Source organism: Balaenoptera ricei, chromosome 10 (genome assembly GCF_028023285.1).
Source record: "Balaenoptera ricei isolate mBalRic1 chromosome 10, mBalRic1.hap2, whole genome shotgun sequence".
In the NCBI taxonomy this organism is placed as follows: Eukaryota; Metazoa; Chordata; class Mammalia; order Artiodactyla; family Balaenopteridae; genus Balaenoptera; species Balaenoptera ricei.
Genome location: NC_082648.1, coordinates 13,328,946 through 13,344,799, shown reverse-complemented (window position 1 = coordinate 13,344,799; position 15,854 = coordinate 13,328,946). Strand labels below are relative to the sequence as shown.

At 36.6% G+C, this 15,854-nt stretch overlaps 2 protein-coding genes across 8 annotated transcripts in view; one reads left to right on the top strand and one right to left on the bottom strand.

Moving 5' to 3' along the window:
- SLC15A5 (solute carrier family 15 member 5) overlaps window positions 1-15,232 on the top strand; it is a 93,039-nt gene extending 77,807 nt beyond the window's left edge. The window contains 2 exon segments of the mRNA XM_059935375.1: window positions 8,622-8,730; window positions 15,085-15,232. Coding sequence (XP_059791358.1) covers window positions 8,622-8,730; window positions 15,085-15,232 — 257 coding nt within the window.
- Window positions 1-15,854, bottom strand: part of MGST1 (microsomal glutathione S-transferase 1) — a 413,587-nt gene that overhangs the window by 264,751 nt on the left and 132,982 nt on the right. The window lies entirely within an intron of this gene.

Genomic DNA, 15,854 nt, shown 5'->3' with positions numbered 1-15,854 from the left:
TTCTTTTGGTCTATTTGTGTTTTTTCTTATTGCTTTCTATGTCTTTGAAACTTTAGAGATATTATTATCGTCATTTATTGCTAATATTTTCCCGGTTTTAACTAAACATTTAATTTTATAGATGAGTTTTTTTTACATGTGTTTTGCTGATATATGTAATCAAGTCTATCAACCTTTATCACTGTGATTAATTTCATTGCATTTAGCTATAGTTATGGAATTTCAGTAGATTAATAGTTTGAATAGAATTTTCTCATTCATGTGGACTTAATTTTCATGTTAAGTAAAATAACACTTATTTGATTCAAATAAAAAAATTGCACAACATAGTTTGATATAAGTTGAGAAAGGTTAGTTAAACCAGAAATATTCCACAACCATAGGATAAGTGAAACGATTCTGGTTAGTCAATGATGTGTACTTTATTTTTATTTTTTTTTTTTTTTTTTTAGATATTTTTTGATGTGGACCATTTTTAAAGTCTTTATTGAATTTTCCTTACAATATTGCTTGTGTTTTATGTTTTGGTTTTTTGGCCACGAGGCATGTGGGATCTTAGCTCCCCAATCAGGGATTAAAGCTGCACCCCCTACATTGGAAGGCGAAGTCTTAACCACTGGACCGCCAGGGAAGTCCCGTGATGTGTACTTTAATATAGCCTTAGTGCTCAGGTGATCTTAGGACTTCAGGGCTTAGGTTTCAGGGCTATCTTTGCATCTTGTTCCTTTTAGCTGCCTCTTGATTTTAGCTTAGTATCACCCTCTTTTCAATTATTACAGTTTTATGATATATAATACATATTAGGTATTACTAATCATACTTCTTATGGTCATTCTTCATTTATAAAAATATAATAAATATAAGAATCATATTCCCTATGGTTTATACCTCCATATGAATTTTAAAATCATTCTTTTAGTTTTCCCCAATTCCTGTTTTTATTTAATAAAATAAGTAGAAGTTGTTAGCTAATTTTAGGGAAAAAAATAAAAGCTTTTACAATAGTGTTCCGTCTAAGTGTATAACATTTTTAATTTATTCAATGTTTAAAAATTTAGTTCAGTAAGATTTTCTTCATATATATCCTTAACATTTCTTGTTAGAGTTATTGTAGGCATTTTATGCTCTTTATCTTTTTGCTGTTATGAACTGAATCATTTTCCCTCATTACAGCTCACTGAGATAATCACTATTATATAGGGAGATTATTAATGTTTATGTCTTCATCTTGCATCCAACTTCTTAAACTTTCTTAGTAAATTTATGAGAATATTTTAGTTGATCCTTTTAAGTTTACAGCAGTATTCTCTAATCTTAAGATAAATATAATTTTTATCCTTATTTTCAATATTAACTCCTATGCTTTGCATCCTCATCAGGACACAGAACTTCCAGGGCAATGTTAATACCAGAAGACAGTCACATTTTATCTTGCTCATGATCTTAATATGAATTTTTCTCAGTTTTCTATTAAGCATATTTGTAGGTTTATAAAGATAATCTTAAATGATGTTTTTTATCATAAGAAAATTTCTGTTTCTTGTTCTCTAAGATTTAAATAAATCAGGTTAAATTTTATTGAATGCTTGTTAAACAGCTCTTGAGATCACCTTTTGATTTTTCTTACTGCTCCTGACATTATGGTATATTTAATTAATAGATTTTTCAACATGAAGTCATCTTAACATACATGGGATAAACAATCCTCAGTAACATCAATACTTGATGATCTTTTGCTCTGGAAGATCCAGGGGAAAGATTCACTTCTTCCATGAAAATTAAAAGGTGCATTCAGGACCTAATATCTCTTTTGAGAATCATTCTTTGTAATGTTTTCCTGCTATTTGCCGCCATTAAGATTTTTCATCTCTTCTTAGTTCTATTTTGGCAATTAATGTTTTCCTAGATAATCATCCTCCTTGCATAAGATTTTTTGACACTAACATAGCATACTCATAACTAAACATTGTTATCTCTTTTGATTCTTTTGTTGTGTATTTTGATTGGATTTGTCAGGGTTTTTGTTGTTACTGTTGTTACATTTTCCTGCAATGAATCAGCTCTTAGAACTATTTAATATACTTTAAGATATTGACTTTCTGTTCTATTTCCTTCCTCTTACTTTCCGGAGATTTTTTAAAATTTATTTTCTGATTTTTTTGTGTGTTGAATGTTTAATTCATGTATGCTCATTCCTACTCTAAAAATGAAAACAGTGTGCCTTTAAATCTGTCTCTTAACAGGATTTAAATCTGTATGCCTAAATCTGTAAATGCAATTTTCTCATTTTCTTTATTTTCTAAATACATTGTGATTGTGGTTTTCATTTCCTCTTCGACCAGCTAGTTATTTAGGAGCAGAATCTTCAATTTATAGGAATTTGGTTTGTCGTTGATGTTACCTAAACTTCTATAAGTTCTATAACTTTTTTCTTTCTACTAAACAATGTGGTGGTCTTAATTAAATTCTTACCGATTGTATTATTCTTTTTTTATTGAAGTATAGTTGACTTACAATATTGTGTTAGTTTTGGGTGTACAGCAAAGTGCCAATCACATTATTCTAATTCTCTACATTATTTTCCTTTTTGCCTATTCTATCAAAAATTGATCAAAGTGTGATGTATGTAATCATTCACAAGAATTATCTACCTGTTATTTATTTCTGTGTTTCCAACAGATTTTGTTATGTTTCATTACCTAAGGGATATTCATTGACATATCTTCAATTTGAATTGTGCTTTTTACCAATATAAGAAGATCCTTGATGTCCCTTTGAAATAGTTTTTCCTTTGAATTCAATTTTTCCTGAAATCAGTATTTTCTGCTATTTTATTTTCATCTTTGCCTTATGAGTTTCTCATTTTTATTATTATTTTAACCTTTGTCATTTTGTGTTGGGGTGTTTTGTAAGCAACAGTAATAATATATATTATCATCACATTTCCTCCCTCATATGGATTTTTTTTTTCTACTTACTCATCTTCAAGGTAGAGATTTACTGGGAGGTAGTATCTACTAACTGAGAATGTATATGGATTTCCTTACCTCTGGTCACATTCCGTATTTTTGCCAAAATCTTCTGTTAAGGTGCCCCATTAAAACCCAAGTTACTGCAACAAGCAGACTGCTGAGCTAAAGTGAGAACGTTATCTATACCATTTTCTGGTTCTCCAACACTCTGATCAGACAGTGTGATTATAATTTGCAGTCTCAAGCATACTTGACTCTCGCTCACGTTTGTCTGTAATGCTTTCCTTCTGAGAACTACAATGCCATGCTCCCATTACTTCTTGTCTCAGGGTTTATGGAAGTTCCACTCCCTGATGTATCAATAGTTTAGCAGCAGAGATACTTGGCGCTGGGTACTGGTTAGAGGCATGTAGGGGAGGACTTCTCCTCCCCAAAAGAGTACTTATGCATTAGATCAACAGCAAATACTATAATTCTGTCTAGAATTGACCTTGATTTCTGTGGTACGGGCACTTCCTGATCACCTCCTATTCACCCCGTTGGGGAGGGAAGAATCCTCCCCCTAAATAGCATAAGAAGGCTGAATACGTGGGCAGATGAGACGGACAGCAGTTTATTCATCACCTGTGCTCACAGTCCAGAGGACCAGAGCATACCATGCCTGGCCCTGTGGGGTTGCACTGAGGAAGAGAGGGAACAAGCAGGGTCTGTAGCAACAAAGCAGTGAGGTGATCTCTGGTTCCTACAGGGGGATGTGATTGCTGGTCTGAATAATGTTGAAAGCTGGTAAGGAAGTGAAATCTGTCAGGTTGAGGACCGGGCGGAGTGCAGCTGGTCTGGCTAATAGGGAACTAGCCAGGAGGGGACAATATCCCCCTGTGGGGAACATATCTGACAAAGGAAGCAGGGGAATGTGCGGTCAGGCCTTTGGGGCCCTGTGACACTCAAGACATAAAGGCAGCACACGAAATGTTAGGCCTTATAATACAGGGCATAAGATGGGACAGGAATAAAGTATGTTCCTCTTTTACATCAGCAGCTTTGTGCTGTTTATAGCCTCAGAGCATGTGTGGGTCACCGTATGTATTTCTCAATCCCGTTCCAAAAGCCTTAAATTTAGTGTAAATTACCCCAAGAGTCTCACGATAGGTTGAGTCTCACGATAGGTCAATCCCAGGATTTAGGTGGAAATGTCATCTTAGGAATTTTAAACGGTATTTGGGGTAAGCTATGTCAAAGACTGCTGTCCAGACGTTTTTAAACTGTTGAGATGCTAAGGAAAGTCCTAAAATTAGTAGCTCTGTTAGCGCCACTAGGGCGCTGTATTCGTGCAGTGGTGAGGGTAAGAAATGAGGCTTCTGCTGAGTGATGATTCCCTTTACCGCTCTGTGCCTTCACCCTTTAGTCAATAACATACAAGAACTAGCTTAGATAAGTCTATAGTCTGTTTATCTCTAAAATGACTGTGATCATTTAAGATAAATAGAAACATTTTATTTAGTATCTATAAAGTCTACTGCTTGAGAATAATTACAGGCATACCTCGGAGACACTGCAGGTTCGTAAAGCAAATAAAGCAATAACAAGTCATGTGAATTTTTTTGGTTTCGAGTGCACATAAAAGTTATGTTTACACTGTACATTCCTTGTACTGTAGTCTATTAAGTGCGCAATAGCATTATGTCTAAAAAAACAATGTACATACGGTAATTAAAAAATAATTCCGTTGGGAAAATGGCACTGATAGGCTTGCTTGACAAGAGTGGCCACAAACCTTCAGTTTGTAAAATATGAAGTATCTGTGAAGTGCAATAAAACGAGGTGTGTGTGTCTCCCTTACTAATCCATGAGCTCCTTTTCTTAAGCAACTTGGAATGCCCGTTTCCTGGCACATAAAAATTTCTTAACAAATGATTTTCAAATGAAGAAATAAATCTAGCTGAGCAAGAGATATTTGAGGAAACTGTGAGCAATGCCAAACATTTTGTGAGTGTTCTGTTACCTCAACAGCCTAACACTCATTACTAACTAGCTGGTTATACAATTAAAGTACGTAACTAGGGCTCACTGTCAGCATTAACAAATAGCACTTTGTCATTCCTTGGACTCTTTACGTGGCTATTTTCTTCTCATGTTGTTCACCTTCCTGCCCACCCCAACTAAGATCTAGAGAAGTCTAGTTAGTCCCATTCGAGACCTAAAGTCTTCACTTTGTCTCCTTTTGCAAGGATACTCCTGATTTCAATCAGGTACTAGAAATGTCAGATGAAAAATGGCACAAATGTGAATTATGACAATAAAAGTTTATAAGCTCCTAAAATAAAGTTATAGTACCTAAGAGCTGAGTCAACTGACAATGTTAAATGGAACATTTTACAACCAGTCTTGGGATAATGATTAAAAAAAAAAAAAAAATGGCACACAGAACATGAAGAAATATCTAACAGGAAATGGGCCTAAGATCAAGCTCAGGCTACGTGATTTTATATGAGCATCTCTAAAGAGGGGAGAGGTGATAGCCTAATGCTTATGGGTGCCTCCTTTGTGCCTAACCCTTGACTTCTATTATCTCTTTTACTTCTCATAACAGCTCAGTGAGAGAGGTACTGCTGTCATTTTAGAGAGGAGAAACCAAGGTTGAAGGGGTCCAGTGGAGCAAATGCCCAACAACAAAACTATTAAATAATAGAGACTTCAAAAGTCTCTCTGATTCCAAAGCCCATACTATTTCCATTGGGTATATCTTTTTATACCCAATGCTATCTCTTTACATAGACACAATCTCTCTATACATATAAAACAAATTTAAGCTTCATGAAGAATCTCTCTCTCCAACTTGATGCTAGTGTTTGTTCCATGTTATCAATTTAGGTGGCGGTTCTCTTTACCACAAAGCTCACCATGTAAATTAGCTATACAGTCAATATTAAATTATAGCTAAAGAGGCCAAAATATGGGGCTGGAATGAGCTCAGCATTAGGAAGAAAGCCGAACACAAAAATGGTATTTAAGAAAGAATACTACTATATATAAAATAGATAACTAATAAGGATCTACTGTATAGCACAGGGAACTCTACTTGATACTCTGTAATGGCCTACATGGGAAAAGAATCTAAAAAAGAGTGGCTATATGTATATGTATAACATTCACTTTGCTGTACACCTGAAACTAATGCAACATTGTAAATCAACTATACCCCAGTAGAAATTTTTAAAAAGGAAATAAAGAAAAAATAGAGGAGTATTATCAGGAGTCTGACCAGGTGGTATGGCACTCTTTCATTTTATTTTTAAAATAATTCTGCTCACAAAATATCTTGTGTTACTCGTAAATTTCCACTGCCTTTAACTTTTCTAGTAGGACATCCTCCTGTCACCCCACATGCACATAACGCCAAGTCACAGTGCTTCTCATGTGTGCGACCCCAGCATCCCCAGTGACAGAGACACAAGCCCACCGGCATGCCCGGGGGATCTAGCACCATCTCCTGATAGGCTGGTATTCGCTATAATTGCACAATTTCTTGGAAATATTATGTTTTACCTTTAAAGATCTTACAAAATTGATATTCTTCTCCCTCAGCTGACTTTGTTATAGAATAAAGATAGTCTTTCCAATTACTTGTTATGGACCAAAATGCATGCCCTGGGAAGAATTAATGCCATGTTAATTCTGAGGCTTTGCATACTCTGTGCAAACTCCTCTTACTCTAGCCAGAGAAACACGGTGATAAAATGGTATAATCGCATGACATGCAAAGTGCTTATGTGAAATGAAAAGGACAAAAATATGAGTGGGATATTAATTCAAGAGAAATAAGGAAACAGGACTGTTTGAATAGGCTTAGCAGGATGGCTTAGTTCTTCCTGAAAATAAGTGTGACGCTATCTCACCTTACCTTGACCTTTCTACCCTGACTCCCCCATTCAAGTACAATCAAATGTTTAGTTTCTGTACACACACACACACATTAAGAGAGTTACACAATACCCGACAGACAGACATAGAGGGAAACATTCAGGGAAATTTCTCCTAAATATCAGATAAAGGCAGCATGTCAATATAGCAATAAAACCATAAATTTCTATTGTAATGGAACACAGATTAATAAAATGGGGAAGTAGAACTTACAAGATAGCTTTAAACTCAATACCAGATTTCATTATAGGTCCCAGACTATAATGGACACAAGCTAATTTTCATGGTTGTCCATAATAATAGTCATTGGGAAGTTAAATGACAGAAGAGAAGCAGCTTTAAATGGGAAATGGCACAATTATTCACAGCTGTCATGCTTATGCACTTGCTGACTATCAACCTTGAACAGAGCATTTAATTCAAACCCCATTTAAAAGTATACACTGTCAAGGGAGAGGCCAAGAACCATATTCTAGTCCAGGAAGCAACCCATAACCCATGTGCGAAAGATGACACTGAAGATCAAGTCTATTGGAATGTAGATGGATTGCTCACAACCCAATGTAGGAGCTGCTCCTGTAAAAAAGCAAGGAAGTGCCAAGAACCTTGGCATCTGACTGCTCACAGCTGACCCATTCCTGCTCTCATAACGCATAACATTTTGAGGGGAAATATTCTGCCCATTCAGAACAGCACTTGAATGTAAGTTCTCTCTCTGGAGATAGATTTTACCTTTTAATCAATCTTTTAAACTTCTGTAATGCTATATATGTGTGATATATTTGTTAATACTAAGATTCCATTGCTGTTTCTAAAGTATTGTGTAAAAAATAAGTGCTGCATGTATAATATATATGATATAATACATCGTATTTCATATAATGTATTTAATAATATCTCAAACCCAACTGAAGAAAAATTGAATGTGTGTGTAACACATAGAGATAATATGGATATAGATACATAGGTGTAGATATGAAAAGAGAGTTCTAGCAAAGATCAAAGCAAAAGTCACAATTTAGGAGTAAAGTAAAAGAAATTACCTGAATCCTAATTAGTTTCATATATACTCAGTTGGACATCAAAAGGAAGTGAGGATTCCTTACTTAGGGGTATTAAACTGAAGGGATTACTCATCAGGTTAAAAGAAAATCTTCACATCAACCGGAGACTTCAAGTATTTGACCGATAGGGTCTGTGATATTATAATAAGGTAACACTGGATTATCTTATCTAAGTTATCAAAATAAAGTAATATCTGACATCTACATATATTATTATCTCACTAGCCTTACAATTAGCACATGCAACCAGCTATCTGGTGATGGTAAATATTTTTCATACATTGAATGTATGTTTATCAAACAATCCCTATGGGGGTGCCAAGCACTGTTCTAGATATTAGACATATAAGGATGAAAAAGACAAATGTGGTTCCTGCAAACTAATAGCATAATCAGGGTTACTTTTATAACCCAGTTCTTCTGACACCTATGTTGTGTTATGCAAATCAAGTTTTTTTGACCTTCAAAACATTTGGCCTGCCTTGCTTATTATTTTACTGTTAATTACAGAATTAAATGAATTTTAACTATGAGTTTCAGATGTGCTTTTTTGCTTTGTAGATATTATTCAAGCGAATAAAGCTCTATGAATTGTGGCATGATAAAATATTCACAGAAACTTATAACTCCACAGTTGAATAACAATTACATTTGTTCCAAACAGGCAATTGGTTTCCAAACACATTAAACAAAGGCAATTTAGAAAGCTTCTTCTTCTTCTTGGCATCATTAATGTTGTTGAACGTCCTGGGATTCTGGAGTGTTTCACAAAGGTAAGTAAGTGTGTGGTAAGATGAACAATTTCTGAGTCCATGAAACAGTGATCTGGGAGCCATCACTGAGCCAATGGGAATCCTGTATTCCATGACTGGACCAATTAGCATATTAGAGAAATTTAGCAGATATTCAGAGCAAGAAATTTCCATTTAGACTTCACTTTTTCTTTTTTAACATCTTTATTGGAGCATAATTGCTTTACAATGGTGTGTTAGTTTCTGCTGTATAACAAAGTGAATCAGCTATACGTATACATATACCCCCATATCTCCTCCCTCTTGCGTCTCCCTCCCACCTTCCCTATCCCACCCCTCTAGGTGGTCACAAAGCACCGAGCTGATCTCCCTGTGCTATGCAGCTGCTTCCCACTAGCTATTTTACATTTGGTAGTGTATATATGCCAATGCCACTCTCTCACTTCGTCCCAGCTTACCCTTCCCCCTCCCCGTGTCCTCAAGTCCATTCTCTACGTCTGTGTCTTTATTCCTGTCCTGCCCCTAGGTTCTTCAGAACCTTTTTTTTTTTTTTTAATTCCATATATATGTGTTAGCATACGGTATTTGTTTTTCTCTTTTTCTTTTTTTTAAATTTATTTTTATTTAGTTATTTATTTATTTTTGACTGTGTTGGGTCTTCGTTTCTGTGCAAGGGCTTTCTCCAGCTGTGGCGAGCGGGGGCCACTCTTCATCGCGGTGCGTGGGCCGCTCACTGTTGCGGCCTCTCCAGTTGCGGAGCACAGGCTCCAGACGCGCAGGCTCAGTAGTTGTGGCTCATGGGCTTAGTTGCTCCACGGCATGTGGGATCTTCCCAGACCAGGGCTCGAACCCCTGCACTGGCAGGCAGATTCTTAACCACTGCGCCACCAGGGAAGCCCTTGTTTTTCTCTTTCTGACTTACTTCACTCTGTATGACAGACTCTAGGTCCATCCACCTCACTACAAATAACTCAATTTTGTTTCTTTTTATGGCTGAGTCCACTGTATATATGTGTCACATCTTCTTTATCCATTCATCTGTCAATGGACACTTAGGTTGCTTCCATGTCCTGGCTATGGCAAATAGAGCTGAAATGAACATTGCAGTACATGTCTCTTTTTGAATTATGGTTTTCTCAGGGTATATGCCCAGTAGTGGAATTGCTGGGTTGTATGGTAGTTCTATTTTTAGTTTTTTAAGGAACCTCCATACTGTTCTCCATAGTGGCTGAATCAATTTACATTCCCACCAACAGTGCAAGGGGGTTCCCTTTTCTCCACACCCTCTCCAGCATTTATTGTTTCTAGATTTTTTGAGGATGGCCATTCTGACTGGTATGAGGTGATACCTCATTGTAGTTTTGATTTGCATTTCTCTAATGATTAGTGATGTTGAGCATTCTTTCATGTGTTTGTTGGCAATCTGTATATCTTCTTTGGAGAAATGTCTATTTAGGTCTTCTGCCCATTTTTGGATTGGGTTGTTTGTTTTTTTGATATTGAGCTGCATGAGCTGCTTGTAAATTTTGGAGATTAATCCTCTGTCAGTTGCTTTATTTGAAAATATTTTCTCCCATTCTGAGGGTTGTCTTTTTGTCTTGTTTATGGTTTCCTTTGCTGTGCAAAAGCTTTTAGGTTTCATTAGGTCCCATTTGTTTATTTTTGTTTTTATTTCCATTTCTCTAGGAGGTGGGTCAAAAAGGATCTTGCTGTGATTTATGTCATAGAGTGTTCTGCCTATGTTTTCCTCTAAGAGTTTTATAGTGTCTGGCCTTACACTTAGGTCTTTAATCCATTTTGAGTTTATTTTTGTGTATGGTGTTAGGGAGTGTTCTAATTTCATTCTTTTCCATGTAGCTGTCCAGTTTTCCCAGCACCACTTATTGAAGAGGCTGTCTTTTCTCCATTGTATATTTTTGCCACCTTTATCAAAAATAAGGTGACCATATGTGCATGGGTTTACCTCTGGGCTTTCTATCCTGTTCCATTGATCTATATTTCTGTTTTTGTGCCAGTATAGACTTCACTTTTTCCATTGGTCCTTATAATAAAATAGTTCTTTGCTCAATTCTAAAACAAGATTTTTTTTCTCCACCATATAGCACCATTTTAGAATTAGAAATAACCATATCGATAATAAGAATGAATAAGTCATTATCATTAAAAGCAAATATCATTAAACAAATAGCTAGAAATCTAATGATGCTTAAGATTTGGATTCCATTCAGGCCTTTAAATCAGCAGTGACCATTTCAAGGTCAATAACAAACTATGCAAAATCATTTAGCCACTCAGTCACCTGAGACCATTCAGTGGCTTAATATGTATTATCTACCATCCATCCATTGCCAGCCTGTCTCCCTCTCACTGACGTATTCTTGGATGGCTGTGTTCTTTTGAGCAAATTCTCTAACCTCTCTGAGCCTCTGTTTTCACACATGTAAAATAAGGACAGTAATTCCAACCTTCTGTGGGCTTTGTAGGGAGATGAATTTTGATAAAGGACCAAGTGCGATGTCTGCCACATAGCAGGAACTAAACAGATTTTTATCTTCCTCACTTCTTTTCATTCATTTATCTATTTAGTATCTCATCTATTGCCACTTAGTCCCTGCCTGAATCATTCTTTTGTTCATCTAATAAATCTCTTTTGGAACATCAGTCATGTGATAGGCACTGTAATAAGTTAGAAGGACATAAAGTCAGTATCAGTAAATATTTAGTGTCACCGATGTCCCTGTTTTCATGGAGCTTATGGTCCAATATAAGAGAGGCACTTAAACCTCATGCAAGACAGAATTAATGACAAAATCAAAAGTCTTAATGGCTCCCTGAATTTTAAAATTTCTTACCTTCCAAAGTGTATATTATCGAAGTGACCCTCCAGGATGCATAATTTCCCTAAAATGCCTGTCTCATTCTTAGGTTGAAAACCAAATTAGAAAGTCAATTCTTGCAGAAGGATTCAACAGAAATGTCCCCAGCTTTGCAGCAAAAAGTGTCGGCAACAAAAACTGAAATTGAAGGCAAGACCTTTCTCCCCTCTGTCCATCGCCTCCAACACGAGTGGTGCCCATCCACTAATTCTCACAAAACTGCGTTGTTTCTCAATTTCAGTTACGCTCCCACTGTAAGAGTTGACCCTGTCTTTCATGAAGTAGTTTAAAAGACAGTCTCCAGAGGCAGCCCAGTTGAATCCAGTCCCACAACTTAGCTGCACAAACTTTAAGCTGTTTAACCTTGCTAAGCCTCAATTTCTACTTTGTAAAAAGGAAATAATAAGAATGGTAACTGTGTCATAAGGTTGCTGTGAGGATGAGTAAATGGCCAAAGTGTTAGCAGTAATAATAATGGCCTCATATGTTGTCTTATGCTCCCTTCTTTTTATTCTTTACCTAGACTCATGCTGAGATATGGCTAAGATGACCATGATTGTGGGCTGAATTCAGGTAGAACTAGTGCTGGAACCAAAAACCTACTAGCTCAGGGACTGATTCATTTATTCATTTATCCATTCATTTAACCAACATGTTAAGCATTGTTCCAAGCACTAGAAAAATAAAACCAAAGAAAACAAAGTACTGGTCTACATGGAGCTGGCATCTAGTACTCAAAATATTTAAGTATGGTTCTTCTGTGATTGTCGAGCAAGTGAGTTACTGTAAAGTGAGAGATGGTGGAGTTGGGGTTCAGAGAAGGAGGCAAGAATAAAAAATACAAAGAACCAGAGATTGGAGGAACCAAAGATGAAAGGAACTAAGGGATAATGTAGGGTTTATTCAGAAAGAAATTGGATTCTTACCAAACCTTCTCCATCTCCTGTATACTTTCTTTTCTCCTGCATACTTTTTGAGGGAAGGTAAAAAAGAGAGGGTGAAACAAAGCAGGAAGGAAAGAAATTAATTTTCCTTGTGTTGAGCATTTCTGTCTTAAGCAGCAGGTTTGTCCCCCTCCCTGTTATGGAGATCACACCATTCCACTTTATAAGTAAGAAAACTAAAGTGAAAATCTAACTAAGTAAATTGACTACGTTCACACAAGTAGGATTCAAATCCTAGTTTGTTTGTCTCCAAAGACCATACACTTTCTCCTAGACTATGCTGCTTCTAAGTGCCATAGAGGAGCCCTTTTCCTGCTCCCTGACGGCCCCTTAACTCTCGTGGGGGAGGAACCCAGTCCCTTCAGGTCAACTAACTATACCCACCACCACCTGTTGATCAGCCTTCACAAGAAAAGAATGTGTGTCATGTTTCAGAAGAAAGGAGAATCTGGAAAATTTGCCTGCAGAGATTAAGTAGCTAGAGCCAACTACATTAGTTCAAAGGCACACATTGCCTTGGGTAGCTATTTCCCACTGGGATCCAAGGGGCCAAACCAAAAGAGTTAACCAAGAAACTCTCTGGAATCCAAGGCATCGGATCACTGTCTGCAGTGAGAAGTGCATGATTCCAGCTTATTTCTATACTGATTGTTTCTGTCAAACACTAACCAACAATAAGGATGCAAAGAAACAGGAGAAAACACAGACGTCCCAGGGACAGCATTATTGAAACATATTATTTATGAGGCAGATGGTGTTTGATCTTAATATACTTCCAATCACAATCCAATTTTTACCAAACCCAAAGGTGTATTTGTTCGGAGCCAGATACTGGTGACAAATCTATCAAGAATAGGACAGTTCCAAGTTATTCCTGTCCCCAAGATCTTGAGACCAGTGGATTAATGATGAAGCAGCAGCCTCACTAACATACAGGTGGAATTAGGTTTGTGTTAGCACCTGAGGGCACCCTACCATCAAGTTTATTTTAGTGTGCGACAATCCTGGTGTAAGTCCTAGAACCAAAATAATCTTGTAGGGGTCAGTAGGATACACTTAACTGAGTATAATTAGGAATAGTCCATGAATGTCAGTCCAGATGTACCTTCCATTACTACAAAAAAAAAAAAAAAAGGCAAACAATCCCCTGCCTCTGCCTCTGTCTGTATTAGAGTCCTCCTCAATCAAATCTGAAATAGGGCAATGGTGACATGACACACCTGAGGTTCTCGAGGTTGGGGGTGAAGGAAGTAGGTGGATGAAATGTCTTTCCTTGCTGAAAAGTATCATACAAACACCTCTACAGTCCTTACTATAACTACGCATCCTACATCAAATGCTAAAATAAAGGATATTACAGATGCTTATGGGGGGAGAGAGCAGAAGCGTATCTGTTATTACAACTTGACACCACTGTCCCTCCAATGTTGTAAAACACATCTTATAAAGTTGATATCATTGTGCTTATTTTGTTAATGATACCAGTAATCTTTTGTGCATAACCTGCAATGATTACTGAAAGAGACATAAATCAGAGAAAAATGACCAGTCATTCAAGCATATCCTTTTCTTACAGTTATCTCTAGCAATATATTAAGAAGGAAAAGAAGGTAAAACTCTCTAGCATTGGAAACTCTCACAAATCAGAAACAAGAAACAATGTCTGACCTCAGAGACTTAGGTGCATTTGATAAAATTGAACTTATGGCCCTTGACCATTTGTTCATTCAACCAATATTTATTGTACATCTGCTATGTACCAGGCACTGGTCAAGGTACTAGGAGTACAGCAGTAAATAAAGCAGTCTGAAATTCCTCTCTTCCTGGAACTTCTTCAAAAATGTTTAAGAAATAAGTTGCCTTTAGAGGCAGCATGCCATAGAGGGAAAAGGCCAGGACTTTGAATAAGAGAGTTCTGGTTTCAAACCCAGGCTCTGCCAACTATTACTCATACAAACCGTAAGCAACTTATTTAACCTCCTAGAAGTTCAGTATTTCTGTCTGTGAAATGGGGATGGTTCCACCCTTCCAGGGTTACAGTGAGAATTCGGGAAGTTAGGGTAAGCACTAGGCCCTAGCATGCTGCCTGGCACTTAGAAGATGGGAATTCCAGATTTTTCTTGAGTCAAGGACAGAGGGCACACATTTTAGAAATATGTTCGTGGATTTTTTCTTTGACAGTGGTGTTTTCCACACAGTCTCAGCACCGAAGTTACAAACCCTCAGTGCATCTCATAAATCTTTCGAGTCCCGCCGCCATGAAATCTACAAGGTTGATAATTCCAGACTTTCCAGTTCTCTCACTGTCAGACTCACTGCAGGTTGTAAAAGAGCGCCATCTAAAGGTCCTCATGAGACACCTGAATATGTCCTAAAGCTCCTTTTGTCGTTTTATAAAGACTGTTCTGGTGAGCAGTGCTCTTAAATAATCATCACTGTTGTGCCAGTATCTATGGGCCTATAATAAAAGGAAGACAAGCACAGGGGGAAGGCAAATGATTTATCAAGTCATCTACATCTGGTCCTAAAAAAAGCTTTCTTTCTTTCTTTTTTAGATATTGTAATCTAAATCATTTTAATGCCCAGAACATCAGTGGAAGTAATCTTGAAGAAACACTTCCCCTCCATGAAAAGTCTCTGAAATTTTATGGCAGTACACAGGAATTTTCTTCGAGTATTGATCTTTGAGAAACAGCCCTATGAAACTCTGTTTGACTCAACCTGTCTTATGAGCAGAGTATTCACTGTTTTCTTCGGCTAGACACTATGCATTTTAGTTTTAGAGCTAATATGTATGAGAGTGGCCTTATGAATATTATCTGTGTACTTTACAAAGACTAACGATGACTCTTCTAGTCATAATTATGACTATTACACTTTTGCATTAACATGTTGTGCCTTTGAATTAATGAAGTAATTTCAAAGTCTAAGTAATTATGACAATAAAAAGTTAATATTTCCTATACATTACAATATTTTATAACTTTTTACAATGGTTTGGCCGTTAAAAGCAACCTATATGACATTTTTTAGTTTTCATGTGTCCTTAGAATCAAAATAACAGTATGTTAACATTCTTTCTTTCAATGCATTTATTGAGTACTTACTGTATGCCAGGCATAGTGATCATATATTGTCTATGTCAGAGTAAATAATAAACCTATACACAATTTCACTATACTTCATCTTGCTACTACACTATCAAGTTATGAATTAAGGAAATTTTCTCTGAATCAAACAGCAGCATTACTAAAATAGAGGTCCTTAACAAAAAGAGAATATTCACATACTGAAGAAACTGTAAAATAAATGTAAATGATGGAGT